Source organism: Rhinoraja longicauda, chromosome 5 (assembly GCF_053455715.1).
Source record: "Rhinoraja longicauda isolate Sanriku21f chromosome 5, sRhiLon1.1, whole genome shotgun sequence".
Taxonomy (NCBI): Eukaryota; Metazoa; Chordata; class Chondrichthyes; order Rajiformes; family Arhynchobatidae; genus Rhinoraja; species Rhinoraja longicauda.
Window position 1 is genome coordinate 14,963,584 of NC_135957.1, and position 22,727 is coordinate 14,986,310.

Here is a 22,727-nt window from a genome sequence, read left to right on the forward strand (position 1 = left end):
GGTCAGGGTTGAGTGAGTGGTCTGTTCCAAGGGGCGAGGCTCGGCCGCGGGACTTAACAACGCCCGGTGCGGCTCGGCCGCGGGGCCTTCCATCGCCCGGCGCGGCTCGGCCGCGGGGTTTTCCATCGCCCGGTGCGGCCGTGGGACTTTCCGGCGCGACTCAGCCGTGGGACTTTCCATCGCCAGTGCGGCTCGGCCGCGGGGCCATCCGTCGCCCGGTGGGGCTCGGCCGCGGGGCCTTCCATCGCCCGGTACGGCCACGGGACTTAACAGCGTCCGGTGCGGCTTGGCCGCTGGACCTTCCATCGCCCGGTACGGCCGCGGGACTTTCCAGCGCCCGGTTCGGCTCGGCCGCGGGGACTTTCCATCTCCTTGCGGGGGCTGTGCGGGTCGGTCGCCTCGGTAGGGATCGAGCTGTCTGTCCGTGGGAGGGGCATGGGGGAAGAGAGAGGAAGTTTTTTTGCCTCCATCACAGTGAGGGGGTGTTTGGAGTCGCTGTGATGGATGTTTGTGTTGGGGTTGTGTGTCTTGTGTTTTCTGTTTTTTGTACTGCTGGCAAATTAATTTTGTTCGGTAAAACGAATGACAATAAAAGCTATTCTGTATTCTGTATTTTCTGTATTTGGCGGCAAAAACAAGGATGCAGATTATTATCTCAATGGTGTTAGGTTAGGTATAGGGGAAGTGCAGCGAAACCTGGGTGTCCTTGTACACCAGTCATTGAACGTTAGCGTGCAGGTACAGCAGGCAGTGAAGAAAGCTAATGGCATGTTGGCCTTCATAACGAGAGGATTTCAGTATAGGAGTAAAGAGGTTCTTCTGCAGTTGTATAGGGCCCTGGTAAAACCACATCTGGAGTATTGTGCACAGTTTTGGTCTCCTATTTTGAGGAAGGACATCCTTGTAATTGAGGCAGTGCAGCATAAGTTCACGAGATTAATCCTTGGGATAGTGGAACGGTCATATGAGGAAAGATTGAAAAACTAGGCTTGTATTCACTGGAGTTTAGAAAGATGAGAGGGGATCTTACAGAGACATATAAAATTATAAAAGGACTGGATAAGCTGGATGCAGGAAAAATGTTCCCAATGTTGGGGGAGTCCAGAACCAGGGGCCACAGAAATAAAGGGGAGGCCATTTAAAACTGAGGTGAGAAGGAACTTTTTCACCCAGAGAGTTGTGAATTTGTAGAATTCTCTGCCACAGAGGGCAGTGGAGGCCAAATCACTGGATGAATTTAAGAGAGAGTTTGATAGAGCTCTGGGGGCTAGTGGAATCATGGGATATGGGGAGAAGTTGGGGACAGGTTACTGATTGTGGATGATCAGCCATGATCACAATGAATGGTGGTGCTGGCTCGAAGGGCTGAATGGCCTCCTCCTGCACCTATTTTCTATGTTTCTATGAACACTAGGTTCCGCTAGAGTTCGCTAGGGGTTCCGTGAGAAATCCCCCTGCACACCTTGGAAGTCTCCCCGGAAATGTGGTACCGAGGCTGGCCAAGGTAGCCTATCTCAACCTCATTGGGACTTCCATGGCCAATTTGCCAATTCGGTCACTAGAGGTTCCGCAAGAAATTCCCCGTGCTGTGGAAGTCTTTCCGAAAATGTGGCACCTAGGCTGGGCAAGGCAGCTAATCTCGACCTCATCGCGACTTCCACGGCCGATCGGTGGGTTAAATTTGCAACCTGCGGCCGGGGCTCTGGAACTCCAGCCAGCTGGAGCAAGCACATCTATCCCCATAGCCATCTTCCTTGGCCTGCTGGATAAACCAGCAAAGCTCTGAAACCAAGAGTGCCAGAAAATCAGTGGTGGAACTGTAATGAGTAAATATTAAATTTAAGTGTAAGATTGTATAACTAAATTAATTAAGACAGGGTTAAAATATAAAACACAGCAGAAAACCTTTATCAGTCTGCAAAGGTCGGGAAGTTGGAGAGAGGACGACCATTGGCTGAAAGTAAGTACCTGTTAATAGTGGTAGAAACGGCAGTTTAAAAAGAGCGCCAATAGGGCACTGTTAATCAGTCTGTAAAGGTCGGGAAGTTGGAGAGAGGACGACCATTGGCTGAAAGTAAGTATCTGTTAATAGTGGTACAAACGGCAGTTTAAAAAGAGCGCCAATAGGGCACTGTTAATCAGTCAGTAAAGGTCGGGAAGTTGGAGAGAGGACCACCATTGGCTGCAAGTGAGTGGGAATTACAGTGTAATAAGTCAGTCAGAAGAGAATACGTGGATTGGTTGATCATTTAAGTGTGAAGTCTGGTAAATTGGACAATCAGGCAATTTAAGTGGTGATATAAGCAAGACTTGCAAAAGGGTGCAGCCCTGTGAGAAAAGTGCGAGTCTTTGTCTGCGAGTCTTCGGCGAGGAGGTTACAATTGTTTTAAGCCAGACACAAGGTAATGGCGGAAAAGTTGGTGCAGTGTGTTTCCTGCAGGATGTGGGAAGACAGGGACGTCGCTAGAGCTTCTGGGAACTACACCTGCAAGAACTGTGTCCAGGTGCAGCTCCTGAAGGGACGTGTGGTGAAGTTGGAGAGGCAGTTGGATGACCTCAGGGCCATCCGGGAATGCGAGAGTTTCCTCGACAGGACCTATTGTGAGGCTGTCACGCCAAGGGTCCAGGTCAAGCGAAGGTGGGAGACTGTTTCAGGGGGGAGTGGACGAGGACTACAGGAGACCCCAGTGGCTGTGCCTATTGCAAATAGGTATACCCTCTTGGGAACTGTCGGGGCAGAAGACGGTTCCAGTCCGAGTGGCGGACCTGTTGGCAAGGATATTCGACAGGGGAGACCGAAGTCAGGAAGAGCCGTAGTGGTCGGTGACTCCGTCGTCCGAGGGACGGACAGAAGATTCTGTGGCAACAGGAGGGACTTGAGGATGGTCTGTTGCCTCCCTGGTGCCAGGGTTCAACACATCACAGACCAGCTTCAGAAAATCCTAGTGAGGGAAGGCGATCAACCTGAAGTCGTTGTGCATGTGGGCACGAATGACGTCGGGCGGAAGAGGAAGGAGGTGCTACAGCGGGAGTTTAGAGAGTTGGGAAAAATGCTGAGAAGTAGGACGTCGAAGGTGGTTATCTCTGGACTGCTACCGGTACCTCGTGCTGGTGAGGCCAGGAACAGAGAGATAAAGTGTATGAATATATGGCTGAGGGGCTGGTGCAGAGAGCAGGGATTTAGATTTCTGGACCACTGGGATCTCTTCTGGGCTAGGGGTGACTTGTACAAAAGGGATGGGTTACATCTTAACAGCAGGGGGACAAACATTCTGGCAAGCAGGTTTGCTAGTGCGACACCTGTGGCTTTAAACTAAGTAGTGGGGGGGAGGGGTTGACAAATTGTGAATATGAAGATGAGGTAAAAAAAGGGAATACAGGAGATATTGCAAAAGACTCTCGGAAGAAGGGGAACAGAAGTTCTAGAGGGGAAAAGAAATTAAGGGCAGGGCCAATTGTGACCGATGTGAGAGGGGAGGTAAATACAGAAGTTAAAGTGTTGTACTTAAATGCGCGTAGTATAAAAAATAAAGTGGATGAGCTTGAGGCTCAGTTAGTCATGGGCAATTATGATGTTGTAGGGATCACTGAGACATGGCTACAAGAGGACCAGGGCTGGGAACTGAATATTCAGGGGTACACAACGTATAGAAAAGACAGACAGGAGGGCAGAGGGGGTGGGGTTGCTCTGATGGTAAGGAATGATATTCATTCCCTTGCAAGGGGTGACATAGAATCTGGAGATGTTGAATCAGTATGGATAGAAATGAGAAATTGTAAGGGTAAAAAGACCCTAATGGGAGTTATCTATAGGCCCCCAAACAGTAGCCTCGACATAGGGTGCAAGTTGAATCAGGAGATAAAATTGGCGAGTCAAAAATGTAATGCTACGGTGGTTATGGGAGATTTCAACATGCAGGTAGACTGGGAAAATCAGGTTGGAAATGGACCCCAGGAAAGAGAGTTTGTAGAGTGCCTTCGAGATGGATTCTTAGAACAGCTTGTACTGGAGCCTGCCAGGGAGAAGGCAATTTTGGATTTAGTGTTGTGTAATGATCCTGATCTGATAAGGGGACTAGAGGTAAAAGAGCCATTAGGAGGCAGTGATCACAACATGATAAGTTTTACTCTGCAAATGGAAAGGCAGAAGGGAAAATCGGAAGTGTCGGTATTACAGTATAGCAAAGGGGATTACAGAGGCATGAGGCAGGAGCTGGCCAAAATTGACTGGAAGAAGGCCCTAGCAGGGAAGATGGTAGAACAGCAATGGCAGGTATTCCTGGGAATAATGCAGAGGTTGCAGGATCAATTTATTCCAAAGAGGCGGAAAGACTCTAAGGGGAGTAAGAGACACCTGTGGCTGACAAGGGAAGTCAGGGACAGCATAAAAATTAAGGAGAGGAAGTATAACATAGCAAAGAAGAGTGGGAAGACAGAGGATTGGGACTCTTTTAAAGAGCAACAAAAGTTAACTAAAAAGGCAATACGGGGAGAAAAGATGAGGTACGAGGGTAAACTAGCCAATAATATAAAGGAGGATAGCAAAAGTTTTTTTAGGTACGTGAAGAGAAAAAAAATAGTCAAGGCAAATGTGGGTCCCTTGAAGACAGAAACAGGGGAATTTATTATGGGGAACAAAGAAATGGCAGACGAGTTAAACCGTTACTTTGGATCTGTCTTCACTGAGGAAGATACACACAATCTCCCAAATGTTCTAGGGGCCGGAGAACCTAGGGTGATGGAGGAACTGAAGGAAATCCACATTAGGCAGGAAATGGTTTTGGGTAGACTGATGGGACTGAAGGCTGATAAATCCCCAGGGCCTGATGGTCTGCATCCCAGGGTACTTAAGGAGGTGGCTCTAGAAATAGTGGAAGCATTGGAGATCATTTTTCAATGTTCTATAGATTCAGGATCAGTTCCTGTGGATTGGAGGATAGCAAATGTTATCCCACTTTTTAAGAAAGGAGGGAGAGAGAAAACGGGTAATTATAGACCAGTTAGTCTGACATCAGTGGTGGGGAAGATGCTGGAGTCAATTATAAAAGACGAAATTGCTGAGCATTTGGATAGCAGTAACGGGATCATTCCGAGTCAGCATGGATTTACGAAGGGGAAATCATGCTTGACAAATCTACTGGAATTTTTTGAGGATGTAACTAGGAAAATTGACAGGGGAGAGTCAGTGGATGTGGTGTACCTCGACTTTCAGAAAGCCTTCGACAAGGTCCCACATAGGAGATTAGTGGGCAAAATTAGGGCACATGGTATTGGGGGTAGGGTACTGACATGGATAGAAAATTGGTTGACAGACAGAAAGCAAAGAGTGGGGATAAATGGGTCCCTTTCTGAATGGGAGGCAGTGACCAGTGGGGTACCGCAAGGTTCGGTGCTGGGACCCCAGCTATTTACGATATACATTAATGATTTAGACAAAGGGATTAAAAGTACCATTAGCAAATTTGCAGATGATACTAAGCTGGGGGGTAGTGTGAATTGTGAGGAAGATGCAATAAGGCTGCAGGGTGACTTGGACAGGTTGTGTGAGTGGGCGGATACATGGCAGATGCAGTTTAATGTAGATAAGTGTGAGGTTATTCACTTTGGAAGTAAGAATAGAAAGGCAGATTATTATCTGAATGGTGTCAAGTTAGGAGGAGGGGGAGTTCAACGAGATTTGGGTGTCCTAGTGCATCAGTCAATGAAAGGAAGCATGCAGGTACAGCAGGCAGTGAAGAAAGCCAATGGAATGTTGGCCTTCGTAACAAGAGGAGTTGAGTATAGGAGCAAAGAGGTCCTTCTACAGTTGTACCGGGCCCTGGTGAGACCGCACCTGGAGTACTGTGTGCATTTTTGGTCTCCGAATTTGAGGAAGGATATTCTTGCTATGGAGGGCGTGCAGCGTAGGTTCACTAGGTTAATTCCCGGAATGGCGGGACTGTCGTATGTTGAAAGGCTGGAGCGATTGGGGTTGTATACACTGGAATTTAGAAGGAAGAGGGGGGATCTTATTGAAACATATAAGATAATTAGGGGATTGGACACATTAGAGGCAGGAAACATGTTCCCAATGTTGGGGGAGTCCAGAACAAGGGGCCACAGTTTAAGAATAAGGGGTAGGCCATTTAGAACGGAGATGAGGAAGAACTTTTTCAGTCAGAGAGTGGTGAAGGTGTGGAATTCTCTGCCTCAGAAGGCAGTGGAGGCCAGTTCGTTGGATGCTTTCAAGAGAGAGCTGGATAGAGCTCTTAAGGATAGCGGAGTGAGGGGGTATGGGGAGAAGGCAGGAACGGGGTACTGATTGAGAGTGATCAGCCATGATCGCATTGAATGGCGGTGCTGGCTCGAAGGGCTGAATGGCCTACTCCTGCACCTATTGTCTATTGTCTAAAACCCAACCATTTTAGGCTGATTATCGATTAGTGTGCGACTTTACTTCAAAATGTTATTAATGTACAGTGACATATTCACATTATTTGTAATGTCTGTTTTTACTTTGAAATGCACTAAAAGAGGCTTGAAACTGGTAATTTTGTGTGTACATTTTTGACCCCGTTGTCCTCCTCGCGCAAGCGCTCAGATCTTTTCCTCTTTTTTTTACCTCACTCACATGCCTGATTTAGGAACATAGATTACTAAATCTACCTCATCTGATTACCTGGTTTGCTTGCTATGATTATTGCAATTGTTTGATATGCCAGTCCATATTTTCTAAGGAAGACTTGATTTGAATCATAACAAGCAACTTTCCTTCTTTTCCAGTTGCTGAGTGGCACTGGGTTTCTGCAGGCCTTGCAGCAGTTCCCAAAGGACACAATCAATGACGAAACAGTGGAATTACTCCAGCCATATTTCACAATGGAGGATTATACATTTGAAAATGCTAAGAAAGTCTGTGGGAATGTTGCTGGTTTGTTATCCTGGACTCAAGCTATGGGTTCCTTTTTTGCCATCAATAAAGAGGTGCTGCCTTTAAAGGTAATTCTGAATAAGCAAATACATATAACGCTTTCACTGAATAAATTGATTAATGTACTAGACTGAGGACGGGAAGATGAGTTAAAATAGCCAATATTATGAGATCCTACAGGTCTTGATAGACAGTGCAAGTGTTTGACGAAACTGTCGCCTGGTTTATGCCTGGTCTTGCCAATGTACAGGAAAGGAGGCTGTAATTGGGAGCACCAAATGTTGTAGGTAGGGTTTGAAGAGGTGCACATGAACTGTTTCACCTGGAAGGGTTGCTGGGGTCCCTCGATTGAAGTGAGAAAGAAATGTCAGAACAGGTATAACATCTCCTGCAGTTGCAGGGAGAAGCATCCAGGGAGGGGGTGGGTTAGGTGGGATGAGTGAATCAAGGAGGTGTGGGGGGAGTGGTCTATGTGGAAAGCAGAAAGGGGTGGGGACGGGAAGCTGCGACCAGCGGCGGAAGCACATTGAAGGTTTAGGAAATCTTAGTGACTGTTGTATTGGATGCTGAGGCTGGTGGGGAGAAAGGTGAAGCGTTGGGAAATTTATGCCTTGTTCCATCTGGGGGGAGGAACAGTGAGAGGTTAACAGCTCAACACAGAGGAGACTTGGGTGAGGGCTCCATTGACCACAGCAGTGTGGAAACCACATTTACAGAAGAAAGAAGAAATTTCAGATATCCTTGAGTGGAAAGCCTCATTTTAGGATTAGAGGCAGGGTGGGAGGAGATGTAGTCAAGGTAACTGGGTGTCAGTGAGTTTGTAGTAGATGTCAGTACATAGTCTGTCCCCTGTAATGGAGACAGAGATCGAGAAAGCGGAGAGAGGTGTCAGAAATAGTCCAAGGGCTGAGTGGAAGTTAGTACTAAAGTTGATGAAATCTGCAATGTTGCAAGAGGCAGCCCCGATACAGTCATCGATGTAATGGAGAAAGAGTTGGGGAATGGTGCTGGAACACATTTGCAACAAGGAGTGATCAATGTACCCGACAAAAAGACGGGAGTAGTTGGGATCCACTAGAGTGCCCATGGCTACACATTAGATTTGAAGAAACTGAGAGGAGTCAAAAGAAAAGTTGCTGAAGTTATGGACAAATTCTGCCAGGCGGAAAGTATCAGTAGAGGGGAAATTATTGAGTCACTGTTCAAGGAAGACCAGAGGGCCTAAGGCCTTCTTGTTGGGGAATGGAGGTGTAAAGGGACTGGACATCCATGGGAAAAATGAGGCGATGACCCAGGAATTGAAAATATTAAAGTGTACCAAGTGTCTTGGATGTAGGTCAGAAGGGACTGGACAAGGGGGGGGGGACAAGATAGAATTGAGTATTTGAGGAGTTCAGTATGCCAGGAACAGGCAGAAACAATGGATCTGCCACAGTTTTGTCTACTCACATTATCAATATTTTTTTATGGATCTAATTGCAATAATACCCTTAGAAAATAACTTGGCTTAGAGAATCTTGAATGGTTGCTGACATCAATGAGATAATGTCTTTTAATACCAGAAACCAGAAACTCAATTTCAGAACTGATTGACTTTCCTTATTTTAGGCAAATTTGGCAGTACAGGAAAACCGTCTCCATGCTGCCATGAACCAGTTAGGAATGGCTCAGGCCCAGCTGGATGACAAACAAGCCGAGCTGGACAAGGTGCAGGCAAAGTTTGATGCTGCTATGAAAGAGAAAATGGTGAGTCAAAATCTTAGATGTCATCTAGCTAATCAATAAATATCTATTAGCAGATATCTAAATATCTATACGCAGATATCTGAAAATGCTGGAAACACACAGCAAGTCAGTTTCAATCTATTCTTATTGTTGGGTAAAGGTATGTCCAAATCCATGACATCAATTATACATAACTTTTCAGTATACATATTTTTATCAGTATGATCTTGCAGGGTGAGCTCTGGGTCACTTGACCTATTTTGCCGACACCTCTCTCCACAACAATCTTAACATTCAGTTACCAATCCCAATCAATCAATGACCCAAATTTAATTGCCTTACATGCACTCTAAATCATATTGCTACACCAAGCTTGGTACTGATATAAGCTTTAATATGCTGCCAGATATCTAACTATGGAAGGTACATCATCCAAATATACCACATAGCTGCTACAATCATACTTATCTCTCTCTTGCACATCAAGTTGGCATACAATCATTGCCAGGGCAACAAAATGGCCCATTCAAGCACAGATCCAATGATACGCACAGGATATTATTTGGAACAATCATTACTTAGTCCAGTTGCAGCACAAAGATAATTACAGATGGCAGTTTGTTTATACAAAGAAGAAATTTGCTCTCTATTTTGATCTTGAGTCATTCACATTAATGTTCAATAAGTCACCACGACCACTAAAATGACTTCCACCTCCGATACAACCATGGCACATCCCCTTCAAAGATACAGACATAGCTTTCAATTGCATTAGTCAGCTTGTGGTTGTGTTACCCATTTAGTTTGTATTAAAGTTTACCACAGCATAGTTAGCACTTATTGGTCACTGAAACTGTGTTAATATGTTTGCTGTATGAATTTCATGTTCATCTTGCACAGGGCCAAGATAAGATGTATTTATTATACACTGTGATCCCAATGTCCCTTTCCATTGATAATTTATTTCTTATCTATTAAACTTACTGATTGACGTATCGTGTATCAGGAATTCACTGCAGCCGGTACGAAAAGTTATCTGTCCATTAGTCTTAATAATATAATATAATATTTGTTAAACACATAACTATACAAAATAATAAAATTTTCAGTAACTCAGGGGATTCTGCCCTGATGAAAAATTGTGTAAGGTCATTCAATAGCTATACAACATATCTGTGACTGAAATGAAGTTGCTCCATGCATTTTAGCATCTATTAGAAGATGCAGAAACATGTAGAAGAAAGATGGAAGCTGCTTCGGCTCTGATAGATGGATTGAGTGGAGAAAGGATCAGATGGACTGACCAGTGCAAGGAGTTTAAAGCACAAATCAACAGGCAAGTCCTCACCTCTCATTATCAGCAGCTACAATTTTTAGACCCTGATTTAAATGCATCTCACCCAAAAGGTACAGGTTAACATTGCAGAAGGTGCATATCTCTACATTCACTACGTATTCCCTGCTTTTGCCATTTTAACATTATCTATATCTTCTATATCTATCTACCTATCTATCTATCTAAATATTACTAAAACTCAGATCTTATATATATATGTGTATAAATACGATACTGGGACATAGAAGCGTGACATAGACCCAAAAATTAATTGTTGCAAAAACCAATGCAAATGCATTTATTTACAAGTTTGACAACTGTCTGACTCTATCAAAAAGAAAGAAGATAGTTCCACAACCGCAAGTAGTTTTTTCAGGTAATTTAAAATTTACCGCACAAGTGTTAACGTATGTAACATGATGTCTCAATGGCATTTGATTGCAAAGGTAGAACTGTAGCGACCATAGAGAGTGGTCCTAGCCGTCGAACCCTCAGATTGGCCAGCAAGGTCACGTGTGGGTGCGGCCGTAGGGATTGATCCAGAGAGCGACACCGCTGATTGGACAGTGTGGTCATTTGCGCTTTTGGCGCCCGAAAAGAGTTAGTTGGGAGACGTCTTCGAAGAGAACAGTTAGTTTTAATGGTTGTCTGTAATCTTGTTAAGAAAACTTTGTAATCGAATATTGCTGTCGCAATAAACTTCTTCAACAAAGAACAAGTTTCCAGACTCGCCATATTGGTGACCCCGACGTGATCTGGCCGATCACCGACCATGAGTGAACACGCGCCTCGTTTTTGGCTGCTGCGCCCGGCGCACCGGAGCTAAGTGCGGTCAGCGTTCACCTTCCGTCGTTTTGGACACATCAACCACAATCTTGGTTTGTCCATACCGATGCCCAGTTTCACTTAAGAAACATCTCGGCAGATGCGACGAAATACTACTACCTCGTCAGCGCTCTACCGCCGGAGACGACCACACGGGTGATGCGGTTCATCGTCAACCCTCCCGCAGAAGACAAGTACGAGGCCATGAAGGCACTGTTACTACGAACCTTCGGGTTCAGTAGGCATGACCGAGCTAAGAAACTTATGCACCTACCGTATCTCGGAGATCGGCTGCCGTCCGTTCTTATGGCTGAGATGTTAACGCTAGCAGGTGAACATACGGATTGCCTCATGTTCGAGCAGGCATTCCGAGAGAAGTTTCCCGAAGATGTCAAACTTATGCTCACGGATTGTTCTTTTAAGGACCCCGTGGCATATGCAGAAAAAGCTGATGCGCTCATGGCGTCCAAATCGAAAGGAAGTGGTTCGATCAACAAGGTCTCGACATCAGCGGCCACGCCACAGCAACATCAAGATGGTGCCGCGTCTCCCGCCATTTCTCCAAAAGCCCGCCAAAAGGATCCGCACAAGCGTGGCTGGTGCTATTACCATCTACGATGGGGTGGAGAATCCCACAACTGCCGCTCACCTTGTACCTTCTCGGGAAATGCCTCGGCCGATCGTACATAGGGGCAGTTGCGATTGGCCAGAACCGACGCTTCTACGTCCGAGACCGATTCACCGACAGGGGGCCACAGTTCACTTCGACCCTCTGGGCCACGCTAGCAGAGCTGTACGGTTCCCGGTTGCAACACACCACAGCATACCACCCCCAGGCTAATGGGTTCGTGGAGAAGTTCCACCGACAACTCAAGGCGGCCCTCAGTGCGAGGCTGGAAGGCCCGGACTGGGTAGACCAACTTCCCTGGGTCCTTCTGGGCATCCGGACCGCTCCTAAGCAGGATCTCGGTGCTTCGTCCGCGGAGCTAGTATATGGCTCGCCACTTCGGGTACCCGGGGATTTGCTTCCGGACCCCTCCGGCCAGCTGCCTCCAGTTCCGTCAGTCTTAGCATCTCTCCGGGCACGCGTGGGTTCCCTGGCCCCGGTTCCGACTTCACGTCATGGGTGTCCAATGGTGCACGAACCGCCTGCCCTGAAGGACTGAGTTTGTATTTCTGCGTAAGGATGCCCATCGTTCCCCGTTGCAGAGGCTGTATATATATGATATGATATGATATGATATGATATGAAGGGCCGTTCCGGGTTTTGCGTAAGGGGACGGTCACCTTCACCTTAGACGTGGGCGGCAGGAGTGAGCTCGTCTCGGTATCCAGGCTTAAACCTGCGCACTTAGATCCGGACTGCCCGGTCCTGGTCGGCCAACCACCTCGGAGAGGCCGGCCTCCGGCAGTTCCGCTCAGTCCAGAACCCCCCGCTCCAGCAGTTCCACCAGGTCCGGAATCCCCTGCTCCTGTGGTTCAGGCTGCCCCTCTCCTTACTCGTTCTGGTCGCGAAATCCGGCTCCCTGCTAGGTTCCGTACCTCGGGTTCTGGGGGGGGTCATGTAGCGACCATAGAGAGTGGTCCTAGTCGTCGAACCCTCAGATTGGCCAGCAAGGTCACGTGTGGGTGCGACCGTAGGGATTGGTCCAGAGAGCAAAACCGCTGATTGGACAGCATGGTCATGTGCGCTTTTGGCGTCCGAAAAGAGTTAGTTGGGAGACGTCTTCGAAGAGAACAGTTAGTTTTAATGGTTGTCTGTAATCTTGTTAAGAAAACTTTGTAATCGAATATTGCTGTCGCAATAAACTTCTTGAACAAAGAACAAGTTTCCAGACTCGCCATAGAACTTCTTTTTTCTGATTCATTAAAGTGTAGTTATACACCCTATCCGTGGCGGTCCACAATCAAATTGGACAGTAAACCAATTTATTTATCGTCAGGACATTTGACAGGTAGATTGGATGCGACAGTTTGACAGCGTGGGAATTTTCGCGTTGTTTTTGGCCTCCGCCATTACATGTAAAGTGGGCTCCAAACCCAGATATGCAACCCAGAAACCAGATATGCATCTCCCTTACATTTTCAAAGAATGCCCACACACTTTTCTCAAAAATCCACTGAACCACTTTTTAAATTATTTTTTAAAATACAGCTATTAGTAAACTGGAAGTAAATCCGGTTTATTCCTTGTTACAGTGAAGCTTGGTTTTTAAGTAACCCATACAAGGTGTTATAGTTCAAAACTCTCAAGTACTTACCGACTTGTCAGTGATTTCAGCGAAAACCAGGACGCCGGAGAAGCATTGACAGTGTGGGAATTTTCGGGATGTTTCAGACGACGCTGTAATCTCGACCTGACTCGGCTAGTATTTCCCCCAAAATACATTTAAAATACAAACAAAATCTTCCCTTTCAAAACGCAGACAGGATGGTGTCCGATGGGCTGCGTAAATGCTTTCATTAGGAAGATAGCGTTGGACAGTTGAACGTCTCCTGTACGTAACCAGCAGATGCTCCGAACTCACGAAGGGTCATCAGGCTGCAGCACCGTCAGCAGAAAACTGACAAACTACACTTATCCGCGGGTTCTTTCATGACAGCAATGTAAATGTTCTTATAAGTTGACAGATCCACCAGACATGAAAACAGTGGGTTAATGATGCCTGCTTATATACGTAATGATTTGGATACGGAGAACAAAGTAAGCACAGTATGTCTCCTTTGCTTTAAAGTATGTTGAGTTAAGAATTTTTGGACAACTATTTTTTTAACTTGGATTGAGCATCATAGAAACAAATGAATATCGATCCGAAAAATATAAAATTTTCATGATTTCAAACGACATCTTATGTACGTAATTCTCAGGACACGATGAGTTACGTACATGATATTTTTGACTCTCCCACATGAATATGTGCAACTAATTTCTCCAAGCAAAGTTGGGTTTGGAAAGGCATATCAAAGGTCCTCAAAAAAAATTTGTCTAGACAAATGTAGGCCATTACGATAGGTATATATTTTCAAATAAGTTATGATGTGTAAAAAAGGTCACATTTTCCTGTCCAATTATGGGTAAAAATCAAATATTAATTTTAATTTTACAACAGTTGAAGAAAGTCTGGAACCATAAGTTTATATTATCTATTACATGGCTATATGAAGTACCACACACAAGCTAAACTTTCCCATCAAGTAAACAGAATACACTTTTGCATAAAAATGAAAATAACATTAAAAAATCTCTCCAGTATCATATTTTTATACATATATGTGCTTCTAAGATTTTGAGATTTGGTTGTGGACATGTGGACCTACAGCCAAAACGGTCAACTATAGCCCCACAATTTTAGCACCACCTTAATCACCATTGTCCTGGCGATTGTTAATGAAAAGTTTTATTTAAATTGGCTTTATATTTTTTAAGTTAGAGAGATTTTAAAGTTTAAAAATTACGTTTCGAACTGACTTCTTAAAGGTACTCAGCATATGACGTCACAATGGGGCACGTACAACTTTAATTGCGCTTCCCTCCTCCTCACTCACCCAAACAAGATGGCCGCTGGCAGCACGGCCGCCCGGGGTCCGTGGCTCCCTCTCCCCCCTCCTCCCGGGGAGACACCAAGCAGGAGGGAGATGGTCGTCCACCCCGTCCACTGATCCTTCCCTTCCGTCCCTTCAACTGACGGCAGGGGGGTTGGGGTGGGAGAGAGTGGGGGTGGGGGGGAAGGGGGACAGAGGGGGTGGGGAGGAGAGGGTGGGGGGAAAGGGGGGGTGGGGGAGAGTGGAGGTGGGGGGCAGTGAGAGTCGGGGTGGGGAGGAGGGGAGAGTGAGGAGGAGGGGGTGTGGGGAAGAGGGAGAGGTGGGGGGAATGGGAGGCGGGGTGTGGGGAGGAGGGGAGAGTGGGGGTTGGGAGGAGGGGAGAGTGGGGGTGGGGTAGAGGGGAGAGTGGGGGTTGGGAGGAGGGGAGAGTGGGGGTGGGGTAGAGGGGAGAGTGGGGGTGGGGAGGAGGGGACAGTGGGAGAGAGGAGGAGGGAACATTTGGGGTGGGGGCAAGAATGGGGTGGGGAGGGAGGGGGGAGTGGGAGGGCGGGGAGTGGGGGGAGGGGGTAGTAGGGATGGGGAGGGGGGAATGGGGGTGGAGGGAGGGCTGGGAGGAGGGGGGGTGGGGGCGGGGAGGGGCAAATGGGGAATGGGGTAGGGGAGAAGGAGTGGGTCAGTGGGGGGAGGAGGGGGGAAAAAGGGGGATTGAGTAGGGGGGTTGAGGGTGCTACACCAATACAGGAGAGAATTTGGGTCCAGGGCTCGCTCAATGACACCCTCTCCCCTTCCCTGTCCCCCCTCTACGAAGAGTGGGCCCGCAGAAATCTGCAGAAAATTCACATGCCTGCTAAACGTTGCAGTCCTGAAAACAGCACAAGACACATGCAAAATAATATTTTTTCCCCAAAATATTGTAATACTTAACTCACAGTTCCTTTCTATTTGTAAAGAATCAATGATTCATAATGCGATTGGCCCAAAATGTTACATCATTTCATGCTCTTTTAAAAATGATAACTATAAATGTTTGTTGATTTTAACAGTAAGGTGGGTTCAGTAAAATGTATTTGTTTTCAACTAAACGTGTTTTCATTTTCTTCATGAAAAAAAAGAGAACCATGTGCAATATAAAAACATAAACCTATACCAAAGCCCAATAGGACACTCACTCTGTCATGGTTACCTGCATTTCAAATATAAAATTGAATTTAGAGGATATTTGCAGTAAATACAGTAACTGGATATTTTAACATATTTTCAAAGAACATTTTCATTGTTTGAAAAAGAACCAGAAGCAAATAAATTTCAGGTAACAGGGAGGAAAGGTTTAGTAGCAATAACAGGACAAAATTTCTGGTATTTGAAAAGGTATTGGGTTAATGAATGAAAGGCAGCCCAGGTTTAGAAACATAGAAACATGGAAAATAGGTGCAGGAGTAGGCCATTTGGCCCTTCGAGCCTGCACCGCCATTCAATATGATCATGGCTGATCATCCAGCTCAGTAGCCTGTACCTGCCTTCTCTCCATTCCCCCTGATCCCTTTAGCAAAAAGGGCCACATCTAACTCCCTCTTAAATATAGCCAATCAACTGGCCTCAACTACCTTCTGTGGCAGAGAATTCCACAGACTCACCACTCTCTGTGTGAAGAAATGTTTTCTCATCTCGGTCCTAAAAGACTTCCCCCTTATCCTTAAGCTGTGACCCCTGGTTCTGGACTCCCCCAACATCGGGAACAATCTTCCTGCATCTAGCCTCTCCAACCCCTTAAGAATTTTATATGTTTCTACAAGATCCCCCCTCAGTCTTCTAAATTCCAGCGAGTACAAGCCCAGTCTACCCAGTCTTTCCTCATATGAAAGTCCCGCCATCCCAGGGATCAATCTGGTGAACCTTCTCTGTACTCCCTCTAAGGCAAGAACGTCTTTCCTCAGGTTAGGAGACCAAAACTGCACACAATACTCCAGGTGCAGTCTCACCAAGGCCCAGTACAACTGCAGCAGAACCTCCCTGCTCCTAAACTCAAATCCTCTTGCTATCAATGCCAACATACCATTCGCTTTCTTCACTGCCTGCTGCACCTGCATGCTTGCTTTCGATGACTGGTGCACCATGACACCCAGGTCACGTTGCATCTCCCTTTCTCCCAATCGGTCACCATTCAGGTAATACTCTGCTTTCCTGTTCTTGCCGCCAAAGTGGATAACCTCACATTTATCCACATTATATTGCATCTGCCATGCATTTGCCCACTCGCCTAATCTATCCAAGTCACTCTGCAGCCTCCGAGCATTAACACTGCCACCCAGCTTCGTGTCATCCGCAAACTTAGAGATGTTGCATTCAATTCCCTCGTCCAAATCATTAATATACACTGTAAATAACTGGGGTCCCAGCACTGACCCTTGCGGTACCCCACTAGTCACTGCCTGCCATTCCGAAAAGGACCCTTTTATTCCTACTCTTTGCTTCCTGTCCGCCAACCAATTTTCTATCCACCTCAACACTGAACCCTCAATACCGTGGGCTTTAAGTTTGTACACCAATCTCCTATGTGGGACCTTGTCGAAGGCCTTCTGAAAGTCCAGATATAACACATTGACTGGTTCTCCCTTATCCACTCTACTAGTTACATCCTCGAAAAATTCTATAAGATTCGTCAGACGTGATTTGCCTTTGGTAAATCCATGCTGACTTTGTCCGATGATTTCACCACTTTCCAAATGTGATGCTATCACATCTTTAATAACTGACTCTAGCATTTTCTCCACTACCGATGTTAGGCTAATTGGTATATAATTCCCCGTTTTCTCTCTCCCTCCCTTTTTAAAAAGTGGGGTTACATTAGCTACCCTCCAGTCCTCAGGAACTACTCCAGAATCTAAAGAGTTTTGAAAAATTATCACTAATGCATCCACTATTTCTGAGGCTACTTCCTTAAGCACTCTGGGATGCAGCCTATCTGGCCCTGGGGATTTATCTGCCTTTAATCCATTTAATTTACCTAACACCACTTCCCGACTAACCTGGATTTCCCTCAGTTCCTCCATCTCATTAGACCCCCGGTCCCCCGCTATTTCCGGCAGATGTTTTATGTCTTCCTTAGTGAAGACAGAACCAAAGTCTTTGTTCAATTGGTCTGCCATCTCCTTGTTCCCTATGATCAATTCACCTGTTTCCGACTGCAAGGGACCTACATTTGTCTTAACTAATCTTTTTCTCTTGACATATCTATAAAAGCTTTTGCAGTCAGTTTTTATGTTCCTTGCCAGTTTTCCCTCATAATCTATTTTCCCTTTCCTAATTAAGCCCTTTGTCCTCCTCTGCTGGACTCTGAATTTCTCCCAGTCTTCTGGTATGCTACTTTTTCTGGCTAATCTGTATGCTTCATCTTTTGTTTTAATACTATCCTTGATTTCCCTTGTTAGCCACGGATGCACTACCTTTCCTGGTTTGTTCTTTTGCCAAACTGGGATGAACACTTGTTGTAGTTCATCCATGCGACCTTTAAATGCCTTCCATTGCATGTCCACCGTCAACCCTTTCAGCATCAATCGCCAGTCTATCTTGGACAATTCACGCCTCATACCCTCAAAGTTACCTTTCTTTAAGTTCAGAACACTTTGTCACTCTCCATCCTAATGAAGAACTCTACCATATTATGATCACTCTTGCCCAAGGGGCCTCGCACAACAAGACTGCTAACTAACCCTTCCTCATTACTCAATACCCAGTCTAGAATGGCCTGTTCTCTCGTTGGTTCCTCAACATGTTGGTTTAGAAAACCATCTCTCAAACATTCCAAGAAATTCTCTTCCTCAGCACCCCTGCCAGTTTGGTTCACCCAATCTATATGTAGATTGAAGTTACCCATTATAACTGCTGCACCTTTAGTGCACGCATTTCTAATTTCCTGCTTGATGCCATCCCCAACCTCACTACTGTTGTTAGGTTGCCTGTACACAACTCCCACTAGCATTTTCTGCCCCTTAGTGTTTCGTAGCTCTACCCATATCGATTCCACTTCCTCCAAGCTAATGTCCTTCCTTTCCACTGCTTTAAATCTCCTCTCTAACCAGTAACGCTACCCCACCTCCTTTTCCTTTCTGTCTATCCCGCCTGAATATAGAATATCCCTGGATGTTGAGCTCCCAGCCTTGGTCACCCTAGAGCCATGTCTCCGTAATCCCAACTATATCATAATCATTAATAACTATCTCCACATTTAATTCATCCACCTTATTATGTATACTCCTTGCATTGAGACACAAAGCCTTCAGGCTTGTTTTTACAACTCTCTTACCCCTTATACAATTATGTTGAAAAGTGGCCCTTTTTGATTTTTGCCCTGGATTTGTCTGCCTGCCACTTTTACTTTTCACCTTGCTACCTGTTGCTTCTACCCTCATTTTACACCCCTCTGTCTCTCTGCTCCTGCTCCCACCCCCCTGCCACATTAGTTTAAATCCTCCCCGACAGCACTAGCAAACACTCCCCCTAGGACATTGGTTCCATTCCAGCTCAGGTGCACTTGGTCTAGTATATTACTAAAACTCAGATTATATTTATTGGACCCAAAGTATATTGTGATGTCTTGAGAGGTCGGGAGCTTTTCTCTTGAAGGTTGGGAGGTGTGGGTGCCGGAAATGAAGACAGAAACGTTCTTGTTTTCAAACTTAAATTCCATATATTTAGTATTTTCCAAAAACAGGTACACAAAACCAAAACAGGTAGTTAAATGAAATCTGTAGCTTGCTGCCTTCATACAAAATATAACTCAAACACTGCTTCTCTCCCTCTGTTCCAGTCGTTGTTTCTCTCCCTCTCTGTTCCAGTCGTTGTTTCTCTCCCTCTCTGTTCCAGTCGTTGTTTCTCTCCCTCTCTGTTCCAGTCGTTGTTTCTCTCCCTCTCTGTTCCAGTCGTTGTTTCTCTCCCTCTCTGTTCCAGTCGTTGTTTCTCTCCCTCTCTGTTCCAGTCGTTGTTTCTCTCCCTCTCTGTTCCAGTCGTTGTTTCTCTCCCTCTCTGTTCCAGTCGTTGTTTCTCTCCCTCTCTGTTCCAGTCGTTGTTTCTCTCCCTCTCTGTTCCAGTCGTTGTTTCTCTCCCTCTCTGTTCCAGTCGTTGTTTCTCTCCCTCTCTGTTCCAGTCGTTGTTTCTCTCCCTCTCTGTTCCAGTCGTTGTTTCTCTCCCTCTCTGTTCCAGTCGTTGTTTCTCTCCCTCTCTGTTCCAGTCGTTGTCTCTCTCCTTAAATATACTGCTTCCCTTCCCTTTTAGCTCTCTCACTGAGGCAATCAGCTCATCTGGTTCAGCTGGGCAGCAATCAGTGTCAGCAGCAATCAGCAGCAATCAGCAGCTGATGACTATGGGTTTTGTAGTCTTTTGCTGGCAGCCATAATGGTTTGTAGTCCTTGTTGCATCCACCGGGAGGAAATGTATCTCCCCTCTGTGAGATGCAAATGTGAGTGCTCACAATCACGATGCTCGAGACAATCTAGAGAAACAAGTATAGTTTATTTGCAAGTCTGCAGAGTTGGGTGCCTCCCCTCTCGAGACACACCGAGGTCGTGAAAATCCCTTCTTTTTATTCACTTCAATTTACAATTGTCAAACCTTTAATTCCTCCCCTTCGGGCTCCTTCCAATCGGAGCACTGAGGTGCACAATCTACCGTCACCGCCCCTGTTGCCTCCCACATCATACATCGCATGTGCATTTAAATGAGACATCTTGTCATGCTGGGCGTTTTTGTAATATTCATTTATCTCATTAGGCAAGCGCAGTACAGAGTAGTTCATACCCTTCCTCTCCCCTAGTTCTCTGATTATTTTGCCTTTCCTCCTAGTTCTCTGATTATGTTCTAACACTTGTCCTTGGACTGTCACCATTTGTTCTTGCGTTTTTTTTTTTCTAGCCGAGCACGGTCGGGTCAGTTATTTCTCAGGGTCCTTAGTCTAAATCAATTATCCCTTTTTACCCCTCTCTCACAATCCACCCTTTTTCTTATGCCACGCTACTTTGATTTATACTATTTCCTCCTTTTCTAGTGCTAGCAGCAGAGTCTTTGCCTCTCTATATTCCTCCTGCTGGTCATGCTGTGTTTTAAAGGCCATCATGGCGATGTCGTTCTTTGTCAGAGCTGTCTCTATCAATCGCTGAGACAACCCCCGTATGCAGGGAATGATGCAACATCCGAATAGACACAGCAACCCCATCATAACTATCACTGATGTTAGGGCTGATGTAAAGATGTGCTTCCATTTCCCAAACCAGGAGTCTAGAAACCCGGTCCAGGAGGTGTCTACTCCAGAGTTCTCGGCCAATTCGATAGACAGGGAGGTGAGACTTGCTAGGGCCCTTGACACGGACCCATCAGGAGCAGTGTTGTTGGGGATGAAGGTGCAACATTGTTCCCCAAACATTACACACACCCCCCCTTTCTCAGCCAGTAGCATGTCCAAGGCCATGCGATTTTGCCAGGCCATTAGGCTGGTAGCTGTCAGTTGTTCCGCTAATCCTTCAACCGCATCTCGAGTGTAATTTATAAAGCGTTGTTGGTTGTAGTATAGGTAGTTGATCCAGTCCACATTTTTATTAATTGTGGACCACCAGAAGAGTATGGACTCAAAGCCCGCAGCTATCTGGTTTTTGGCTTTGAATTCATCGGGTACCCCTCTTGGCACCCCTATTGCATCTATATAGATGTGTGTGTCGAATGATCCTCTCACCTCTCTCCTTTGTCGTCGGCCTCCTTCATTGAGTTCGACCGCATGTTCTACTGCTATGGTGAAGGGCATCATCAGTTGTGTAAGGGTACAGGTTCCCGTCCATGACCCTGGTAGCCGGGGCAACAGGATATTTTCTCCGCACCACCACCAGACATCGGCTCTACTGACTAACTGCTTTCTCAGCCAGGAGCTACTGAACAGTGACCCCTGTTCCTCAGCTGTTATGTTATACGTCTGATTGCAGTTTAGCACCTCCCCCATTTCCTGTCCATCTGGGTTATATCTTGTATAGCACTGAATCCCTCCTCCCCGAGGGGAATGGTGAATGGGGGAGGTCAAGGGTCTTCCCTTCAGCCCTTCGTGTTGTTGTTGCTAGCCGGGAATAGGTAATGGTAGCTCTGGCAGGTCTCATTCTTTGGTAGTATGGAATTTGTGAATAGTTGTAGTATACATGACATGGCCCCAGGTGTCCTATTCCAATTCAGGGGAAATGGTACTGGGACCAGCTGAGGCTTAGCTCCGGCGCAGGCGTAGCAATTGGTTTGTTGCATACTTCTGGCCGTGTACATCATCCAGGTAAGCCAGGTGTTGGTTCCCTTTCCCCTGTTGGTATTCCCTCCCCATACAATTGCATTAATTCTATTTCTCCTGTTACTATCATTATCTTCAAATCCTTAGGCTCATATTCCGTGGTGACATTGCTGACTACCGGTGGTGCTGGGGTTGCCCAGGGATCCCTACTCTGACTGTCATCTATCCGGAACATTTCCCCCTCATCCTCATATTTTACCATATATCTGCCCCGTTCTACCTCTATTTCAAACCTCAGGCATGCGTCCTTCCCTGCTTTATCTGCACATATCCAATACCTACCACTTTCCTTCATTCGAACCCTCTGTATGCTTACATATACACGTCCTGGCAATCCCTCGTTTGGGTTTTGATATACTCTCCACCTATCAGTTTGATAGGTGGGCTTATGCCACCCTTCTCTGGATCAAGTGAATACCTCGCGCCAATTTTTACAGGGATGGGTGCATACATACATTCTATAACCACACCACGATTTTCCTTTACATACATCAAATGGGATGGTGGTGGCCCTTCTATTCTGTGGTATAGTGATTTTTATACATGCTACATTACTCACAAGCTGGGTAACCACCCAGCACCCGATCCACCAGCACGAAGTCTTCATTTTCCGTGCGGGGTTTTGGTGAATACCAAAGTCAATGGCTCCTTTCCTCCACGTACCGTCCACGGGCTGATATTGTCTGGTGGGGCCTCCACGGGACCCTTAAATCGACTTGCGTGTGTCCACCCTTTTTCTTTTGTTCGTACTGCTGTCTCGGTGGTTAATAACACAAGGTAGGGTCCAGTCCACCTAGGTTGCAACTTTTCTTCCTTCCATGTTTTTATTAGTACCCAGTCTCCAGCCTTGACTGAGTGAATCGGAAAATCCAGTGGCGGGCTCTGGGCCAGTAATCCTTTAGTTTTTAGTTCTGCAAGAGATTGGGATACTGCCAGTAAATAGTTCCTTAGGAACACGTCGTTCCCTGGTATTGTTCTCTTCTATCTTTCCTAAGTACGGGAGCCCGAATAACATTTCATATGGTGATACCCCTATGTCTTTCCGAGGTGCCGTTCGGATTCTTAACAAGGCTATC

The 22,727-nt window shown here is 46.1% G+C and overlaps 1 protein-coding gene across 1 annotated transcript in view; it reads left to right on the forward strand.

The window, feature by feature from the left end:
• LOC144593844 (dynein axonemal heavy chain 8-like) overlaps nt 1-22,727 on the forward strand; it is a 624,642-nt gene that overhangs the window by 516,887 nt on the left and 85,028 nt on the right. The window contains exons 70-72 of the mRNA XM_078399962.1: nt 6,763-6,978; nt 8,519-8,656; nt 9,844-9,971. Coding sequence (XP_078256088.1) covers nt 6,763-6,978; nt 8,519-8,656; nt 9,844-9,971 — 482 coding nt within the window. The remainder of the gene's footprint in view (nt 1-6,762; nt 6,979-8,518; nt 8,657-9,843; nt 9,972-22,727) is intronic.